Source organism: Rattus norvegicus, chromosome 7 (assembly GCF_021556685.1).
Source record: "Rattus norvegicus strain SHRSP/BbbUtx chromosome 7, alternate assembly SHRSP_T2T, whole genome shotgun sequence".
NCBI classification, from domain to species: domain Eukaryota; kingdom Metazoa; phylum Chordata; class Mammalia; order Rodentia; family Muridae; genus Rattus; species Rattus norvegicus.
In genome coordinates this window covers 139,425,943-139,445,950 of record NC_141540.1, presented here as the reverse complement: position 1 = coordinate 139,445,950, position 20,008 = coordinate 139,425,943, and the positions used below count along the sequence as shown (strand labels likewise).

Here is a 20,008-nt window from a genome sequence, read left to right as displayed (position 1 = left end):
GCCCTCTTCTGGTGTGTCTGAAGATAGCTACAGTGTACTCATCTATAATAAATAAATAAATCTTTAAAAAAAAAAAAGAAAAGCAAAATCAACAAGGACCTTGAAGATCGGTGTCTTTTTTTTTTTTTTTGGTTCTTTTTTTCGGAGCTGGGGACGAACCCAGGGCCTTGCGCTCCTAGGTAAGCGCTCTACCACTGAGCTAAATCCCCAGCCCAGTGTCCTGAGAAGTTCAAAATATAGGAGACTGTCACTGTGAACTCAGACAAGCCTTTTCATCTTTCTGAGTCTCGGTTTACTCTCTTTTAAAAAACCATTCATTTCGGGCTTGGAGAGATGGCTCAGTAGCTAAGAGCACTGGCTGCTCCTCCACGAGACCTGGGTTTGATTCCCAGCACCCACATGGCAGCTCAGAACCCTCTGTGACTCCGGTCAGAGGCTCTGACGCTCTTGTCTGACTTCTTATGCCCCAAGCTCCGTAGGTTCCCATAGATGCATACGGGGGTGGGGGGGGAAGAGGGAGAGAACAACATATACATACAATTGAATAAATCTAAGCAATCATCACTGTGTGCGAGTATACAGAACAGTATTTTGAAATAGGGAAAGGTAAGGTGCCTGAGATCAAGTGAACCTGAGGGCCTTAGATCCTCATGTTTTTAGCTTTGTGGACTCACAAGGCAGATGTAGTGGCTACACTTTCCTCATCCGCTAAAATCAAGGAATGCGCAACTCACCCTGTTAATATGACTAAGACAAGGAACCTTAGCCTAAGTGTCAAGCCGGGAGCCGAACACTTGGAAGACTGTCGAACAATAGTGTGAGGTTTTTAATGTTCCCACCCATCTTTAGTCGGTCTTTTTTTCTTTTTTCTTTTTTTTTTTTCTGTGTGTGAATTTTTTTTTTCTTTCTTTTTTTGGGGGCTGGGGTGGGGAGGTAAGGTTTCAGTCCATGAGTGGAGAGCCCTCTAGCGTTCATTATAGATTCAGACTGTCTGACCGAGTCCTCCCTGCACTAGAATTTGCAATATCAAAGGTTCAGGAGCTCTGTCCTAAAGTCTCCTAAAGGACACTGAGCCATTGTGAGTGAAGCTGCGTTTTTGAGTTAGGGTGCATTCTGAGACCCTGTTTGGGAACTGAAAGAATACACAGGGTGAAAAACCAGACCTGGGGCTAGAGAGATAGATGGCTCTGCGGTAAGAACACTGGTTTTTCTTCCAGAGGACCCAGGTTCACATTCCCAGCACCCATATGGCAACCACGACTGTTTGTAACTCCAGTTCCAAGGACTCTGACACCCTCACATAGACATGTGCGCAGGCAAAACACCAATGCCCATAAAAAAAGACTAAATTTTTTTTTTCGATTATGATGTGGACCTCAGGAAAAAAAGACTAAATTTTAAAAAGAAAGACCAACATCTATGTGGGATCAAAGCAAACCTGAGGATGAAAAAAATGTTGTGAAAGGAAGCTCGAGGTACCTTGGTTAATCTCAACCATCCTAGCACACACCGTTTGCATTGTTTCGGCAGGTGCTGACAGTGCAGTTTGAACCAAAGAGAAAGGAAGTGGGTATAGGGCTAGAAGAAAAGTTCAGGGGGCTGGAGAGACGGCTCAGTGGTTAAGAGCACTATCTGCTCTCCCAGAGGTCCTGAGTTCAATTCCCAGCAACCACATGGTGGCTCTCAACCATCTGTAAAGGGATTCCACGCACTCTTCTGGTGTGTGTCTGAAGGCAGCTGCAATGTACTTATATAAATGAACATAAATAAATAATAAATAAATAAATGAAAGAAAAGTTCAGTGGACTGATGTTCAGAGAACCTGAAGGAAGAAATCAACAATAACAAGTAGCCCAGGTGGGCAGTTCCTAAAGATCAAGAAAACGAGGGAGCCAAGGTCCCCTCTGGAATGTTGAGTAAACAGTAAGACACTTTAGGGGGAAGTCCTTCCAGGGAAACCTTTGGGATGTTAGTTTATTATTTATTGGGAGTGGGGGGACAGTTTGGAGGTGTTAAGGAATTCATCCTTCTGGAGACCCAAGGTTGCTAAGATACCTTTTTTTTTCTTTTTCTTTTTTTCGGAGCTGGGGACCGAACCCAGGGCCTTGTGCTTGCTAGGCAAGCGCTCTACCACTGAGCTAAATCCCCAACCCCGCTAAGATACCTTCTTACGATTGAAGTAGTTCTACTGTGAAAACGGTACTACCGTCATTGTGAATTACTAAGCTACTCCAGTGAACTAATCTTTAGTTCATTATCTTTCATTCATTCACGGAGGCGATAGTCTCTCACAATTTTTATAAAAAACATTTCTTCAAAAAAAAGTAAATTATTTGTTACCGTGTAAACCTGGTCCCTGAAAGCTGCCAGCTTTGACTGCAATCAACTGCAATATCTACTAGAAGATTCCAGGAAGCCTGTGCTGCAGAACCACCTTGTAAGAAAGTAGAAAGACAACATTTGGAAAATTCTTTCTCCTACAGACACCGAATCTTCGCAAACCACATTACCCAGAAGACCACGCAACCTGGTCAGCCCTCGCGCCGTGCATTCTGGGATTGGTAGTTTTAGGGGCTAATTCGTCAGCTCGCGCGGTGAAGGCCCAGGAACTCGCTTTCCCGGCTCCCCGCGCGGCCAGGGTGCTCCTCCGTGATCAGGAAACGCGAAAGATGGCGACTGTTCGGCGACGTTGAGGCCGCGTTAGGCGGTTCAGGCGCGGGGTGGTGAGTCTTGGCGGTGGAGGCGGCTCCCACGAGTTTGGAGAGTGGGTGAGGAGCAGGAAGATAGCCGTAGCTTCAGTCTCTGGGACCGGACGGGGAAGAACGCTTCAGGGAAGGGGCACGAGCCCGGGCAGCTCTGGCGGGCAAAAGCGAAGGGGCGCGGGCCCCGGGTGCAGTGTTGGCTGCCCTGGGCACAGGCCACCTCCAGGACTATATTATGAGCCTAGACTTTGGCCCATGGACATCGCGCTTGCTATACCTCAGTCTGACCTAATTCTTGTTCCCTTACTTCGGCCAGACTGGAACTCTGATGTGCTCCCAGAACCCACTCCGTGCCTTCCGGCTTCGGCGTTGCCTGTATCAATTGCTTTTGCCGGAGATTAGTTCTAACCCTAACCCACAGTTGCACATATCTTCAAATTCTACCCATACTTTAAAAAGATCTACTTCCTCTGTGGATCCTTCCATATCCTCTTTACGAATGGAAAGAAACGGCAACTTTGGATTCTACGTCTGAGCGGCTTATACTTGGCGTGTCTCATGCCTTCTGCAGCTTCCTGTGGACAGAATTCATTTTGTAATTTCCACAGGGCCTACAAATGAATCGTGCATATATAGTAGCGCTTGATTAACAATTAAGTGAAAATTGGCCTTTGCCCTACAAAGAACTGGGAAGCACGGCCAGGGTCTTTTGGAGACCCGGTCTTTTGTAGCTTAAGCTGGCCTTGAATTCAATATGCAGCTTACTCTGTTCTGTCTTTGGGCGCTCAGTACTGCCTTCACCTTCCTAGTGCTGTGATTACAGTTACTACTAAGTATTTTCCATAATTAAAAAAAAATACGTCAATATATTTCCTTATAAATCACCAGAGTAATCCTTTTCTAAGATAATTTTTGGTTTTATCATACTCTGCTTAAAGTTCTTCTAATGTTCTTGTTGAGATTAAGTTGAAATTTAGACGTCCTTGCCCTGGCCCCTAACAGGGTATTTTGCTTTTATTGCCTGTTCCCATTCTCTCCCAGACAAACGTCACTCAAGTTATGTCTTCTTCTTTCTTCCTTTCTTTCTTTTAAGATTTATTTATTTATCTTATGTATAGGACCGCATTGTCCTTGACACACCGGAAGAGGGCATCAGTTCTCATTACAGATGGTTGTGAGCCACCATGTGGTTTCTGGGATTTGAACTCAGAACCTCTGGAAGAGCAGCCAGTGCTCTTAACAGATGAGCCATCTCTCCAGCCCCTTCTTTTCCTTTTTTTATTACAGCTATAGTGAAAGCCACCACTAATCTCCACTTTGCCCCCCAAATCTTTAGTTCCTACTCTTGGTTTTAAGTTGAAAACCACATACCTTTGGCATGGTTTATAACAATTACATGATTTGACTTTAGTCATTGATTTTTTTTTTTCTTTTTTTGGTATGGGTGTTTTTCATGCACTATGTCCATGCACCACTTGAGTGCCTAGTGTTTGAGGAGGTCAAAACAAGGCGTTGGATCTACTGGAATTTGCAGCTGCTTGCTTGCCAGTCATCATGTGGATACTGGGGACCAAACCCAGGTCCTCTGGTAGAGCAGCCAGTGCTCTTAACCACCGTCCATCTCTCCAGCCCCTAACCTTGTCTTTTTAAAAAAAATTATTGGTTACCTGTTTTATCGTAAAGTAGGTTAGTTGTGGAGGTCAGCTCTCTTTCTTTCTTTCTTTTTTTTTTTTTTTTTTACACCCACACCCCGTCAGCTCTCTTTCTATGGTGTGGGTCCCAGGGATCGATCTCAGACGCCAGGCTTGTAGCAGGCCTGTCTTCCCACTGAGCCAGTCTGTGGCCCTCCCACTGACCTAACCTGGCATCAGCGTCCCTGCGGGTCAGTACCCACTGAACCACAGTGTCTGGGGAGCGAGCATCATCCCCTCAGTGCTTGCTGTCTCTGTCTGTCAGCTCTTTTTCCTGATCACCCCATGGCTGTTTCTTCCAGCACCAGGCCTCAGTGTAACTGCCAGCCTAAGAAGTCTTCCCTGAGAGTTTCTTCTTATCTCCAGACCACATTACTCTGTTTGGTTACCGTTTTGAGCTCATTCTGAGTATCTGAAATAATGTGGCACAGTGAATTCATGCTCCATGAAACCATGAATTTGTGTTAGTTATAACGTCTTCTCCAGGACCCAGAACAGCTCCTGGCACTAGAAAGGTGTACAGATGTTGAAAGAACGAGGCCAGATATGGTACATGCACTTTTTGTTTTGTTTTGTTTTGTTTTGTTTTTTTCCGGAGCTGGGGACCGAACCCAGGGCCTTGTGCTCGCTAGGCAAGCGCTCTACCGCTGAGCTAAATCCCCAACCCCTGGTGCATGCACTTTTAATCCCAGCAGATTGAGGCAGATCTTTGTGAATTTGAGACCATCCTGGTCTACATAGTGAATTTCAGGCCAGCCAAGGGACATATAGATAGGTGATTCCCAAAAACAAACAAACAAACAAACAAACAAAAAAACAAAATCAAAAAACAGGCTGGAGAGACAGCTCAGTGGTTAAGAACCCTGGATGCCCTTCCAGAGGTCCTGAGTTCAATTCCCAGCAACCCCATGGTGGCTCACAACTATCTGTATTGGGATCCGATGCCCTCTTCTGGTGTGCTTGACTGAAGAATAACAACAGTGTACTCACATAAAATAAATAAATTAAAAAAGACCCAATAACCAGGCTGGAGAGATGGCTCAGTGGTTAAAAGCCCTGTCTGCTCTTTCAGAGGTCCTGAGTTCAATTCCCAGCAACCCCATGGTGGCTCATTACCATCTGTAATGAGATCTGGTGCCCTCTCTGGCCTGCAGGTATACATGTATACATAATAAATAATTTTAAAAAAGAAAAAAAAAGCCTTTTTTTCCTTTTTCTGTTGGGCTGTTTTCTTAGGGCTGTAAGTAGGAGAGACATACTGTGAAGTGCATGACATGCTGACTAAGACTGTTTGTCATTTTTTAGGTCATTGTGAGATAAAACTTGGTCATCTTCATCTTCAGAAAGCGATGTTTGTTCAGTGGGTTTTTTCTTCCTTGATTTCATCGTAATTAACTTCTTAGGCGTATGGCACGGGAGATGAGGAGTGTAACAAAATGCTCAGGATACTGATATTCCAGCCGAGCCATCTAGGAATAAAATAAGCCCTTAAGATAATGTGTCCCAAGTCGTAGGGACGAAATGGAATAGAGGCAGCTTCAGACTTGTGTGTCCCTTTAACCCCTAGTAAGTTAGTTTTTGTAGCTCAAGAATAGTTGGCAGTGGGGTTGGGGATTTAGCTCAGTGGTAGAGCGCTTGCCTAGGAAGCGCAAGGCCCTGGGTTCGGTCCCCAGCTCCGAAAAAAAGAACCAAAAAAAAAAAAAAAAAAGAATAGTTGGCAGTGTGGTTGGGGTGCTGTGCAGCATACCCCACGGAGGAGGGGAGTAGATTAGACTCCTGCTCAAATCTCACAGGAAGACAGTAGACAGGCCTGTCTGCCTAAAGAAGACAGACCGCCACCAGGCTGTGAGACCTGAGGAGATCGTCAGCCTGTCAGCCACTCCCCTCTGGGACTTCTAGATAAGACACTTTCCATTGCTTATGTTTGATACTGAAATAAGTAGAGGTTCCCAGGCAGTTGACAAAAATGCTTGGAGCTCCTATGCACCCTTCACAGGTTTTCTATTGCTTAACTAGAGGTACAGTGCATGTGTACGCGCGTGTGCGTGTGTGTATGTGTAGTGTGTGTGTATGTGTGTAGTGTGTGTATATATATGTGTACTGTATAGTGTGTGTGTGTAGTGTGTGTGTATATATGTGTGTAGTGTGTGTATATATGTGTAGTGTGTGTGTATGTGTAGTGTGTAGGTAGTCAGGTAGGTAGTTCAGAAGTTGACATCAGAGGTCACTGTCTACCATACTTTATTTAATTTAAAAATCCTTGACACTTCACATTTATTTATATTCTGCATGGATGCATTTACACACTTGCCGCAGTGCACGTGCAAAAGTCAGAGGATGAGTTTTAGGACCCGGTTCTTCCTTCCCCTGTGTAGATTCTGGGAATCAGACATAGTTTTTTGTTTTTGTTTTTGTTTTTGTTTTTTTTTCTTTTTTTCTGGAGCTGGAGACCGAACCCAGGGCCTTGGGCTTGCTAGGCAAGCGCTCTACCTCTGAGCTAAATCCCCAACCCAGACATAGTTTTAAAGATTTATTTGTTTATATGAGTACACTATCTTCAGACACACCAGAAGAGGGCATGGGATCTCATTACAGATGGTTGTGAGCCACCATGTGGTTGCTGGGATTGAACTCAGGACCTCTGAAGAGCAGTTGGTGCTCTTAACCGCTGAGCCATCTCTCCAGCCCTGCATTGTCTTTTGAAACAGGTTTCACTGAACCCAGAGCTCATTGGCTTGGTCACGCAGGCCACTGGGCTTCAAGGTTCATCTGTCTGCCTTAGTGGGTCCTCACATGGGCACTGGGATCTGGGTTCTGGTCTTCGTGCTTGTACAGTGGACACCTTAGACCAAGCCATTTCCCCAGCCCCTACTGGTGCATTTCTTTAAATCTGAGTAAAAGTGTTTTTCTTCTCCTCTGCTGTTTTGTTTTTAAATGGTGTTGATTACTTTCTGTTTTTGAGATAATAGTCCCGGCTAGCTCTGTCCCAACAATCGAATAGCGAACATCTAAGAAGAAATCACAGGGAGACAAAATACTGTGATGAATGAGTATGGGCTTTTCAGATAGACTACCAGGTCTTTGCTATTTAGAACTTGTGTTACCTCAGGCAAGTTAGTGTGTGTACCTATGCCTCAGTTTCCTCTTCCGTGAAGCAGGTATACCAATACACATTGATAGTTTTGAGGGTTGCAGAACTGTACATGATGAGAACTTGTCATTCTCACGAAGATGGCAGGAGAACTGGCTGACAAGAAGGACCGAGACGCATCACCCAAGGAAGAAAGGAAGCGATCGCGGACTCCTGAAAGAGATCGCGATAGAGACCGGGACCGGAAGTCCTCCCCATCTAAAGACCGGAAGAGGCATCGCTCACGGGATAGGCGTCGAGGAGGTAGTCGTTCTCGCTCTCGGTCCCGTTCCAAGTCTACAGAGAGGTAAAGTGACTGTATTCTGTTACACGGGGTGGGGCTTCAGTGTGAAGCAACTGCATGGGAACCTTCTTAGGCCTCAGGGAGGTAAGAAACTCTAGAACCAGCAAGGGATTTCTTCAATTTTCTGTCTCCCAGGGAACGACGGCACAAAGAACGGGAACGAGATAAAGAACGGGATCGGAGTAAGAAGGAGCGGGAGCGGGACAAGGATGGCCACCGGCGGGACAAGGACCGCAAGAGATCCAGGTAAGGGGTGACTGGGCTTTAGGGGCTGTATCCAGCTCTCCTGCTCTGAAGCTTAGCTCCATGGGAGATCCCATCGGCAGTGTCTACAGAATCATTTTTCTCAGAACGCATGTGCCTTTCCATATATTTGTTTGTTTGAATAATCACTGTCTTCTTACATGGCCTGGGTGGCCCGCAACTTCCTGTATAGACCAGTTGTGGATGGCCTTGAACTCTTGCTCTTGCTGCCTCGGAAGATGAGGGATTGCAGGTGTGAGTCTCAGCTCAGCCTGTGTTCTTCAGAGAGTAGCCCGTGACCTATGGAAATGAATAGTACTCCCTTGACCCAGAAAACCCTACAAAACCTAGTAAATAAGAAGGCCAAATCTTTACACTCATTTTGACACCTGTGTAATCGCCTAGGCCACCAAGGGTATGCAGATTTGAAAAGCCACCAGGTATCTGGAAATGTCCCTTTATAAAAGCGGTGTTGCGGGGCTGGGGATTTAGCTCAGTGGTAGAGCGCTTACCTAGGAAGCACAAGGCCCTGGGTTCGGTCCCCAGCTCCGAAAAAAAAAAAAAAAGAACCAAAAAAATAAAAAAAATAAAAAAAATAAAAGCGATGTTGAGCATCCCAGCAGGATAGAGTCTATAGGTGTGCCCAAGCCCAACCGGCCAGACACAGGGTCAGTGCTCACAAACAGCGCGGACTGTTGGCTGCGCCAGCAGAGAAATGCAGAGTGATGCTGAGCGGGGGTTAGAGGGGGGTTAGAGGGTGACTCTCGGCACTGAACAGCCAGGGGAACAAAGCACCTCAGATGCGCTGGTGCACTACGGGGCTTGCGGTCAGATTGACTCGTGTGTGAGCTTCCCTCCTCATTAAGATAATCCTCATGGAAGAGGAACAGACTGTTTCCCAAGCCAGAAAAGGCTGAACAAACGGGAACGATATCCCAGAAAAAAGCCAAGAAACAAGGACTTATGGGACAGGGATTAATTCAGCATAAAATAAATGTAAACAAAAGTAAAAAAAGAAAAACAAGAAAATAAAATGAAATGGGGTTCAGATCCCAGCATCTACAATGAAAGTCAGTGCTGCTATGTTCTCCCTCTGCAATCTCAGCATCTGTGGAGCAGAGGCAGGAGGATTGCTCAGACTTGCTGGCCGCCAGCCTGGCTCCAGTTCAGTAAGAAACTCTGTCTCGAAGGAGGGAAGAGTGTGATGGAGCAAGACATGTGATACCTTCCTGTGTCCTCTGCACACACCCCAGCAAGCACAGTAATCCAGGTCACGTTTTGAAGTCCAGGTTACTTTTGGAACTGAGAAATTACTTGAAAAGCTTATCAGTTAATCAAACATGCCAATAGCTCCATTATAAAATTCAATTTTTACCTAAGCTACGTAAAATAACTTTAATAGAATATCTTTTAAAAAGTTTGATTTGGACAGGAGAGCTGTGTCGTGCTTAAGAGCACTGGCTGCTCTTACAGAGGACCTGGGTCAGCTCCCAGCCCCTACGTCAGGTGTTTTCACAAGTCCCTGCAACTCCAGTGCCACAGGAGCCATGGCCTCTGGCCTCCTGGAGCACCCCCGCCACACACACACACATAATCAAAAATAAAAGTGCATTCTTAACTATAAAACAGATTTATTATATATTTGTGTGTGTGTTGCCTACATGTGTGCATATGCACCATCTGTGTGCCTGGAGCATACCGAGGTCAGGAGGGGGCATTGGATGCTCTGGGACTGGAGTTACGTGTGGTTCTGAGGCTGCTGGGAACTGAACCTGGGTCCCCTGCAAGATCAGCCAGTGTTCTTACCCCATGAACTTTTTGTTTGTTTGGAATTTTGGTTTTTTCTTTTTTTTTTTTTTTTTTTAGCTGGGGACCGAACCCAGGGCCTTGAGGTTGCTAAGCAAGCGCTCTACCACTGAGCTAAATCCCAACCTCGGTTTTTTCTTTTTTAAAGCATAACAAATTTTGATTTACTAAGAAAAAGTGAGGAAGAGTTCCCGAGGACTGGCAAGACAGCTCTGCGGTTTAAAGCACTTGCTGACTAATGAGTCTGATGACCTGAGCCCCAGAACCCACAGGAGGAGAGGAGAGAGCTGACTTCCATCAGTTCCTCTGACCTCTGACATCTCTGACATATTTGCAGGCATTTGGGTGCATGCGCATGCGCGAACACACACACACACACACACACACACACACACACACACACACACACACACATTATGTAGCAAGAGAAAAGTTTAAGCTGTGTGGATGTGGTGGTGGCACAGGCCTTTAATCCCAGCACTTGGGAGGCAGAGGCGGCCAGGCTTGGTCTACATAGTGAGTTCCAGGACAGCCAGGGCTACACAGAGAAAGCCTATCTGGCAAAACCATAGAGAAGGAGAGGGGAAGAGAGGGAGAAGGAATGAGCCGAGAGCGGGACAGGCCAAGGAAACACTGTGCTGCGACTGGAGAGTTCTGTCAGACTCATGTGAGGTGTGGGAAAGGGAGGACAGACCTTACAGGAGTTCCGCAGGCTTGCCTGCGCTGTCTTACAGCACATGTAAAGCAGCCGAGCTGGGGATACTGAGCAGGAGAAAGATGAACCAGGGTGCAAACCGCAGGACCTCCTCTGCGGGAAGGGCTCGCGTGCGTGTCTTCAATTCACTGGGTGTTATAAGGCGCACGGTTTTACTTTTCAGTGCGCAGCTGCTCTTTAGCTTTTTTCTTTTTAGAGTTTTCGTTCGGGGTCTATGCAAAGTAGAGTCCTGTATTTCAGGTTGGCCTGGAACTCGCTGTGTAGCACAGGCTAGCCTAGAACTTGGATTCTCTTGCCTCAGACTCTTGAGTGCTAAGATTGTAGGCATACACCACTATACCTGGTTTTTATTTTTGTTTTTTGAGATTTATTTATCTTATTTCATGCATATGAGTGTTTTGCCTCAAATATGTTTGTGCACCACATGAGTCCTTTGTGCCCATGGAGGTCAAAAGAGGATGTCCAATCCCTTAGAACTGGAGTTTCAGACGGTAGTGAGCCACCATATGGGTCCTGGGAACTGAACCTGGGTCTTCCTTGAGGGCAGCAGGTACCTAACCACCAACCATCTCTCCTGCGTCTGTTTCTGTTTGGTTGGCTTTGGTTTTTAGACAGGGTCCTACGTGGTAGCCATGGAGGTATTGCCTCAGTCCTGTGTGCTGGAGTTCCAGCTGTGAGCTGGCGATGTGCCCATCTCGTTGCTCTTTTAATAGCATTTCCCCTTTTTTCTTCCCCTGTTTAAAACCCTCTCATGTTCCCTCCTCTCTTTCAAATTCATGACCTCCTCTTTCCTTTTCATACATGAATTGTTGTGTGTGTGTGTGTGTTCTGAAGTACACAGATAGCCTGCTCAGCACCTACAATGTAACAGTCAGTGTGCTCACTCCTAGAGAACACTTTCTCTTGATCTCAGCATCCCTGGTTGCCTGTAGTCCTTTGTATGGTTGAGGAGAGCTTCCCCCTAGCTGTGGTAGCATGGCTGTGTTTAGGTGATCATGTTGCTGGACTTCATGGGTGTGAATTTTCTTTCCTAAGACAAAGTCTTTCTGTGTAGCCCTGGATGTCCCAAAACTATATAGACCAGGCTGGCCCCAAATTCACAAAGCTCTGTTTGCCTATGTCTGGCTCCTGGGATTAAAGGTGTGTGTCACCACACGCTGACTCTTTGGAGTTTTTGATAATAGCAGTGAAGGTCCACTTTTCTGAAAAAGGCAGAGTGGGGCCAAGATGGAGCCTAATTGGGTTTCAGAGCAGGCAGGGGACCAGGCCATGCTTCCGAAAGCTTTAGGACATGATGAGTGACCAGTCCTGAGTAGTAGGTAATGTCTGTTTTCCTTTGGAGGCTCAGCCTGAATCTCAGTCAGGGGCTGGGGGAAGACAGCTGTGAACCTTTCTCCTTTTTCCTTAAAGCTTGTCTCCTGGTCGAGGAAAAGATTTCAAGTCTCGGAAGGACAGAGATTCTAAGAAGGGTGACGAGGATGAGCATGGTGACAAGAGGCCTAAGGTAAAGGCGGGCTGATGCCTCTCTGTCTCCTTTAAGGGAGATACCCTCCACCCCCACCCCAGAGACAGTCTCTCTGTGAAACCCCGGATGGCCTGGAACTCACAGAGATCCTCCTGCCTCTGCCTCCCCAGTGCTGGGATTGAACGTGCGTACCACTGTCAGTGCCCAGCTCAGGAAGAGGGTCTTCTTGTTTTTTTTTTCAATGATTCCTTCATATTTTTTATGTGCACTGGTGTTTGTATGCATGTCTGTGTGAGGGGTGTTGGGTCCTGGAACTGGAGTTAGACAGTCGTATGCTTCCGTGTGGGAACTGATTCTGGGTCCTGTGGAAGGGCAGCTGCTGTTAACTTCCGAGCCACGTCTCTAGCTCCATGTGGAAGGATCTTCATAAACCACGTTCCCTCGTTTTATGCTCAGATCCAGCCACTGTCCCTGGAGGAACTTCTGGCCAAGAAAAAGGCTGAGGAAGAAGCTGAAGCTAAGGTAAGACTTGGGCGTCTGGGTTAATATGCTCTGGAGGCCATAACAAATGCCACCAACTGGGCAGCCTCAGCATCGGAGTTCCAGGAGTGAGAGGCCTTGTCTGCGGTATCGGTAGTTAGTCTGCCGACCCTGTTCTCAGAGATAGACGCCTTTGCTGTCCTTACAATCACCTCTGTGGGCACTCCTCTCCTCAGAGCGCTGATCTGTTATTTTCTCATGGACCTACCATGCTAGGCAGCTGCTATGTTTCCGCCATGACACCCGGCTATACCTGCAGCCCTATTTCTGATGAGCAAAGACTTTAGTCCATAACAGAGTCCTAGGCCTCTGTGTTTTATCATAATATTTACCATCTTAGCAAGTAGATAGGGCCTTCCTGGGTCTCTCTGGCAGTGATGCAGTCGTTTCCAGCTGCTAGACACTGTTAACCCTTCCCTTCTCTCTTGAAGCCTAAATTCCTCTCCAAAGCAGAGCGAGAGGCTGAAGCTCTGAAGCGGCGGCAGCAGGAGGTGGAGGAGCGACAGAAGATGCTCGAAGAAGAGAGGAAGAAGAGGAAACAGTTCCAGGATTTGGGCAGGAAGATGCTGGGTTGGTTTTCTGTCCTGTGCAGAAAGGGTGGGGTGACATTATGGAGAGAGATAGAAGCCCAGACTGGAGCTGTAGCTAACGGTGGAACTTGCCTACCATACAAAAGGCCCTGGGTTTGATCTCCAGCCATTACAAAAAGAAAGGGAGGGTGGAGGACAGGGGCTTGTTTGTTCCAGGGCTTGGGAAAGGAAAGAATGGTGAAAGTGTATGGAAATATCTGTTAGGTCCCCATTCTACCATGTGTCCCCTCGCTTTCTTCACTTGTCCTTGCTGACAGGATCCCTTCCCTGACCTCTTCCTCCTACTGAGCCTTTCTGCTGCTTTCCTGCTTTGTCTGCAGAAGACCCTCAGGAAAGGGAACGGAGGGAACGCAGGGAAAGGATGGAGCGAGAGACCAATGGCAACGAGGATGAGGAGGGCCGGCAGAAGATCCGGGAGGAGAAGGACAAGAGCAAGGAGCTGCACGCTATTAAGGTACGGGCTGAGACCCCACAGACCAGGCTTAGTCACCTGTCACTCTGGTCTCAGGTCAGGGCTGAGGCTGACCAGCTCTGTGCTCTTTCCCTGATAGGAGCGTTACCTGGGTGGCATCAAAAAACGGCGCCGGACAAGGCATCTCAATGACCGCAAGTTTGTGTTTGAGTGGGATGCGTCTGAAGACACCTCCATTGACTACAACCCCCTGTGAGTGGCTTTGTGCCCACATCCTGGGGCTTGGACACTGGGTGGTCCTGAAGGCTGATGACAGAAGAAGCAGGCGGGGCTAGGATGAGAAGTGATAGGCCGGCACTCACCATCCTCCTGAGCAGGGCAAGAGGCCGGCTGGGGAGAACTGTTACTCATGGGCAGTCTGCCCTTGCCTTGAACACCTTGTTTTTCTCCCTCTGTCTCCGTCCCAGGTACAAAGAACGGCACCAGGTGCAGCTGTTGGGGCGGGGCTTCATTGCGGGCATTGACCTAAAGCAGCAGAAGCGAGAACAGTCACGTTTCTATGGAGACCTAATGGAAAAGAGACGAACCCTGGAAGAAAAGGAGCAGGAGGAGTGAGTGATTGATTGGGTTGGGGTGGTTGGGTGGAGCCTGGGGTCTATGAAAAGGAGTCTTCGGGTTTTGTTTAACCTCCATCATATCTGCTTCAGAGCAAGACTCCGCAAACTTCGTAAGAAGGAAGCCAAGCAACGCTGGGATGATCGCCACTGGTCCCAGAAGAAGTTAGATGAGATGACAGACAGGGACTGGCGGATCTTTCGGGAAGACTATAGCATCACCACCAAAGGTGGCAAGATTCCCAATCCTATTCGGTCCTGGAAAGATTCGTCTCTGCCCCCACATATCTTGGAAGTCATTGATAAGTGTGGCTACAAGGTAAGGGCAGACTGGCCCAGAGCACTGTGTTCTAGGACTGTAGATGTAGTTGGGACTGGAGAACTTTGTTCCTTCTCTATTTAGTGTCTTCTCTGCCTACAGCACCAAACTAACTGCGCCTGTCCCTTTGTGGTGGGAGTATGGGCCTTTAGGCCTGTGTTTTCCTGTGGGCCCCATTCCTATGTGTCTGAGGTCTATGGTGGTAGCATGTTTTGCCCACTGTGTTAGCACTGTCCATCTCAGATAGTGTGATTCTCTGCCCTTGACTTTTCTTCTGGGTCACCGTAGGAGCCAACACCTATCCAGCGTCAGGCCATTCCCATTGGGCTTCAGAATCGTGACATCATTGGCGTGGCTGAGACTGGCAGTGGCAAGACAGCAGCCTTCCTCATCCCATTACTGGTCTGGATCACCACACTTCCCAAAATTGACAGGTAGGCTCGGCTCGTCATCAGGTGCGTGGATTGGTGGGTAGGGCAGGCGAGGCAGACTGGAATCAGTCGCTGTGGAGAGAGGTCTTGCCTTCCCCTTCCCTTGCTCATCTGTAGTCAGGTTTTCACACGGGATCACCAACCCGCCCATTCCCATAGATGCTCTTACCAGGGACTTCGTCTTGTCCCGCTTGTGTTTGTCTTGTTCCGCTTGTGATTGGTCGAGACCAAAGCTTACGGAGCTGTGGGACGCCCTGTTTACTGCAGGATCGAAGAGTCCGACCAGGGCCCTTATGCCATCATCCTGGCTCCCACCCGTGAATTGGCTCAGCAGATCGAGGAAGAGACCATCAAGTTCGGAAAGCCACTAGGTATCCGCACTGTGGCTGTCATTGGTGGCATCTCCAGAGAGGACCAAGGCTTCAGGCTACGCATGGGTTGTGAGGTTTGTGTCTCTAATGAGCTTTAATTAATTACACCAGTATATACTTACAACACTAGTGACTAGTGCCATCACAGCAGCCATATGAGAGCAGGTAGTGACAGAGATCGCACAGTTTTATAGATGAAGATGAGGTTAATAACTCGCCTGGAGTCCAACACAGCCAGCTCTCAGTGAGCCCTGTGAGGGAGGGAATGGTTCACAGCCAAAGCCTGTGTTCTTACTAAAGCATGTTGTCGGCATGCATTCCTCAGAGGTGGAAAGATCCTCTGAGGATCTGAGACCGTGATTCTCGTGTAGACCTCTCAGTGTAGTCCTGCATGTTCCTCCTTCCACAGTGCTCCCCGGCTTCTCTCCTTCCACAGTGCTCCCCGCCCTCTCTCCTTCCACAGTGCTCCCCGCCCTCTCTCCTTCCACAGTGCTCCCCGCCCTCTCTGCTTCCACAGTGCTCCCCGGCCTCTCTGCTTCCACAGTGCTCCCCAGCCTCTCTGCTTCCACAGTGCTCCCCGGCCTCTCTGCTTCCACAGTGCTCCCCGGCCTCTCTCCTTCCACAGTGCTCCCCGGCCTCTCCTTCCACAGTGCTCCCCGCCCTCTCTCCTTCCACAGTGCTCCCCGCCCTCTCTCCTTCCACAGTGCTCCCTAGTGTTTTTCCATCTAAGCTAGTTCCTCATGATTCTGCCATCTGTCTAACCCTGGATGTTATTTAGTTCTTTTTTTTTTTTTTTTTTTCGGAGCTGGGGACCGAACCCAGGGCCTTGCGCTTCCTAGGCAAGCGCTCTACCACTGAGCTAAATCCCCAACCCCCTGGATGTTATTTAGAAACCCCATTTATTCCTGAAGGAAACTGAAGGTAGCAGATAGTTTCAGGTCCATTCTCTGGGACCTTAAGTACCAAATCTGGCTGGAGGTTGAGGGTCAAGTTCCTTAGCATTGAAGGTCTGTTGCCTAAGTGGGTAGATAGTTCATAGCAGAGAAAAGAAACAGGTGAGTTGTCTGCTAAAGCCATACATGGTTACACTGATCCTTCCAGATTGTGATCGCCACCCCAGGACGTCTGATTGACGTGCTGGAGAACCGTTACCTGGTGCTCAGCCGCTGCACCTATGTGGTTCTGGATGAGGCCGACAGGATGATCGACATGGGCTTCGAGCCAGATGTGCAGAAGATCCTGGAGCACATGCCTGTCAGCAACCAGAAGCCGGACACGGACGAGGCCGAGGACCCCGAGAAGATGTTAGCCAACTTTGAATCAGGAAAACACAAGTACCGTCAAGTAGGCAGCTTTCTTGGGAGAACTTGAACCAGTTCCCAAGTCTTGTTTTCAACCTTCCTTGCCTAGGGAGGGCCCAGTGCACACGCTTCCAGCACGCTAACACTACTGTACATGCTTCCAGCATGCTTGTGGTGCAGAAGAAAAAGGTGCCAGCACTCGGGAGGAGGCAGGGAGATTGCCCAAGACTGAGGCTAGGTTGTCTTAGATGTGAGTTCCAGGCCAGGCAGATGTGCACAGCAAGATCCTGTCTCAAAAGAGCTAAACAAAAGTAAGGACTGAGGGCTGATGAGCCAGCTCAGGAGGGAAGTTCCCAGCAAGCGCATGGTGGCTTGTGAGCATCTAGAAGGGGGTCTGATGCCCTCTTCTGGTGTGGAGGTGTAATACAGAGAGCACTGGGGCATTAAAAGAAGAAAAGTAGACAAGCTGGGCACTGGCACACCTTTAGTCCAGCCTGTGGGAGGCAGAGGCAGGGGGATCTGAATCTGAGGCCAGCCTGGACTACAGAGTGAGTTCAAGGACAGCCAGGGCTGCAGAGAAACCCTGTCTTGAAAAACCTGTAATGATCATGGTGATGATGACCTGATGTGAGGAATCATGATGCTACTTGGATCCAGGTGGTAGCAAATGCTCCCGGTCCTTCCTAGTGCGAGACGAAAGGCAAAGAACACTGTTTCCCAGGGTAGCAGTGTTAGATTAATGTCTTAGCCTGAGTCGGGCTGCTTGGGCTGACAGTAGGGTATGTAGTTCATCTGCCTGGGCCCGAGCTGAACCTCCTGTTTTATAGACAGTCATGTTCACGGCTACCATGCCTCCAGCGGTGGAGCGTCTAGCCAGGAGCTATCTTCGGCGGCCTGCTGTGGTGTACATTGGCTCTGCAGGCAAGCCCCATGAGCGGGTGGAACAGAAGGTCTTTCTCATGTCGGAGTCAGAAAAGAGGTATGGGCGGGGCTGATCTGGGAGACCTGCGTAGGGCGGCTGTGGGGTGGTTGCCTTGCTGTTTCCTCCTTTGCAAGGTCTCTGTTGAGGACCTTGGGTTTGTCCGTTGCTGGGCTTGAGTGTTGGGGTTACTGAGTCTGGGTGGTATGTGTACCTTATTCTCCTCCCCCTCCCCCAGGAAAAAGCTGCTGGCAATCCTGGAACAAGGTTTTGATCCACCCATCATCATCTTTGTCAACCAGAAGAAGGGTTGCGACGTGTTGGCCAAGTCTCTGGAGAAGATGGGGGTATGTCTGGCAGGCAGAGCAAAGCCAGCGCTGCAGCTCTCTGAAGCTAGGGATGGATGGGGATGTGGCTCCCACTCGCTCTTTAATCTTTACACATCTAACAAACCAGGGCTACAGAAACTAGTGCATGGCTTGAGAAAGGGAGGAGAACTGGTCAGTTACTAGGATTCCCTTCTAGTCCGGCAGCCAGACGGGTGGGGCCAGTGTGAGGCTGGAGCCCTATGAGGGTGGGGGAGGGGTGCTGATGACCAGGCCTGTACTGCTCACCAGGTAAGGGGTGTCCTCAGCACTCAGCTCCTCATGTCCGTAGCCTTCCTAGCCTGTTACCTCCCCATTCCTTTACCTGATTCTCCCTTAGAACCTGTCGTCTGCCTGGCTCCTCATCTCAGCACACTCCTGGGCCTCAGTCCCTATCCTGCCTGCCCCCAACAGGACGCCATGTTTTTGTTCATTCTTGCTCTAGTTCCTGTGTTCTTTCCTCACTTCACTGAACTTCTCTGGCTTCTATGCTCTCCCCTAGCATCATCCGCTCTCCTCTAGCATCGCCTGCTCTCCCCCCTCCCTGTTTCTGCTCCCTCTCCCTGAGCCTAGTGCTTTCTACCCTACAGTACAACGCCTGTACACTGCATGGTGGCAAAGGCCAGGAGCAGCGAGAATTCGCATTGTCCAACCTCAAGGCTGGAGCCAAGGATATTCTGGTGGCTACAGATGTGGCTGGTCGTGGTATCGATATCCAAGACGTATCTATGGTTGTCAACTACGACATGGCCAAAAACATTGAAGGTGAGGCCTGCAGGGGTAGCTTCACTTCAGGGTTAGGAGAGAGGCCACTTACATTGTCCCTCTCAGAGTCAGGGTGCACCGAAAACTCTGCTTGAGTCTGGGGCGACGTCCCAGTGTCTAGGATGACACTTCATGGTGTGTAAAGATTGGCTCTGGCTGGGAGAGCGTTAGTGTTGCTGTGCGACAAGTCGGCAGTGGAGTGGGGGATGGGCAGAGTGGAGGGCACTCTGGATTCACCGGGTGTAGACAGCAGGAGGTGGATGGCTTGCCCATGGAGGTCTGTGGGGCAGAGGGTTCCTTTAAGAGTGGGCACCACGCACCAGGACATCTGACTTGGTCCCGAGTGACATTCTTCTGCTCCCTAGATTACATTCACCGAATTGGCCGCACAGGAAGAGCAGGCAAGAGTGGTGTAGCCATCACCTTCCTCACCAAAGAGGACTCAGCCGTGTTCTATGAACTGAAGCAAGCCATCCTGGAGAGCCCAGTGTCCTCTTGCCCTCCAGAGCTGGCAAACCACCCAGATGCCCAGCACAAGCCAGGCACCATCCTTACCAAGAAGCGCAGGGAAGAGACCATCTTTGCCTGACACAGCACCTGAGTGGATTTGAAGCCATGCTCTGAAACTGGTGCCTGTCCTAAGCCCTCATGACCCCTCCAGGCTCTTGTCCTTGGCTCATGGGTCTTAGGAAGCAGCCAGAGTCCCTGGTTTGGAGCCTGTGAGGTGGGCTCCAAGGGAACAGGAAGGGCTGTAGGAGGCAGGAGCAGCACGCTATGGGGCAGCTGCCTAGCACGATCTCCAGCCTGAACAAACACCTGGTCACCTGGAGGGGACTTCCTCAGCACACCTGTGTGACTGTACAGCAGTAGTTGCCCTGAGTGACCCAGGGGATCTGGCATCATGAGGATTGTGGACCTTGGACTCTGTCACTCTGACAACTGGTTTCCCATTCGGAGTTTAAAGCAGGTTGAGCGCCCTTAGAACTGCGCAGCCCTGTGCCACACAACCTCTGTGCCACGGGTGCTGTGCACTCTGGGCATCCCTCCTCTCCCCGCCCCTCGGAGTTTAAGTCAGTAATTTGTTTTCTATTCTCTGAGAAGATAAGTTTGTATGTTCTGAGAATAAATACATGAATATTAAAGTGTGTCAGCCCCTGGCTCCGCCCTCCTCTCTGGGAAACAAGTCAGGCCCGCAGCATTGGCTAAGTGAAAGGAAGGCCTAGCTTCTCACATAGTTGTTTATCTGCACGGGAGGGATGGAGGGAGCAGGATGGCAGTGTCTCTCCTGCTTTTGTGTGGAACCACACTTGAGCCAACATGTACTC

General features: G+C 49.0%; 1 protein-coding gene across 2 annotated transcripts; it reads left to right on the top strand.

Annotated features, from left to right (window-relative positions):
• Window positions 1-2,641: 2,641 nt before the first annotated feature.
• On the top strand, window positions 2,642-19,828 carry Ddx23 (DEAD-box helicase 23). Of its 2 annotated transcripts, none has more exons than XM_087556807.1 (17): window positions 2,642-2,768; window positions 7,625-7,830; window positions 7,963-8,073; window positions 12,002-12,095; window positions 12,513-12,578; window positions 13,028-13,166; window positions 13,507-13,640; window positions 13,738-13,850; window positions 14,066-14,209; window positions 14,306-14,531; window positions 14,820-14,965; window positions 15,230-15,407; window positions 16,435-16,677; window positions 17,462-17,613; window positions 17,792-17,900; window positions 18,509-18,683; window positions 19,049-19,825. In XM_087556807.1, exons 2-17 carry the CDS (start codon window positions 7,625-7,627, stop codon window positions 19,270-19,272), a joined length of 2,460 nt encoding a protein of 819 aa, XP_087412933.1. In that variant the 5' UTR covers window positions 2,642-2,768; the 3' UTR covers window positions 19,273-19,825.
• Window positions 19,829-20,008: the final 180 nt, after the last annotated feature.

Excerpts from the sequence above, each read along its gene's own strand:
- Ddx23 (XM_087556807.1), top strand. The coding sequence starts at position 7,625 with ATGGCAGGAGAACTGGCTGACAAGAAGGACCGAGACGCATCACCCAAG. Across the intron at positions 12,096-12,512 it reads ATGGTGACAAGAGGCCTAAG|ATCCAGCCACTGTCCCTGGA; the intron begins GTAAAGGCGGGC and ends TTTTATGCTCAG. Across the intron at positions 13,851-14,065 it reads TCCATTGACTACAACCCCCT|GTACAAAGAACGGCACCAGG; the intron begins GTGAGTGGCTTT and ends TCTCCGTCCCAG.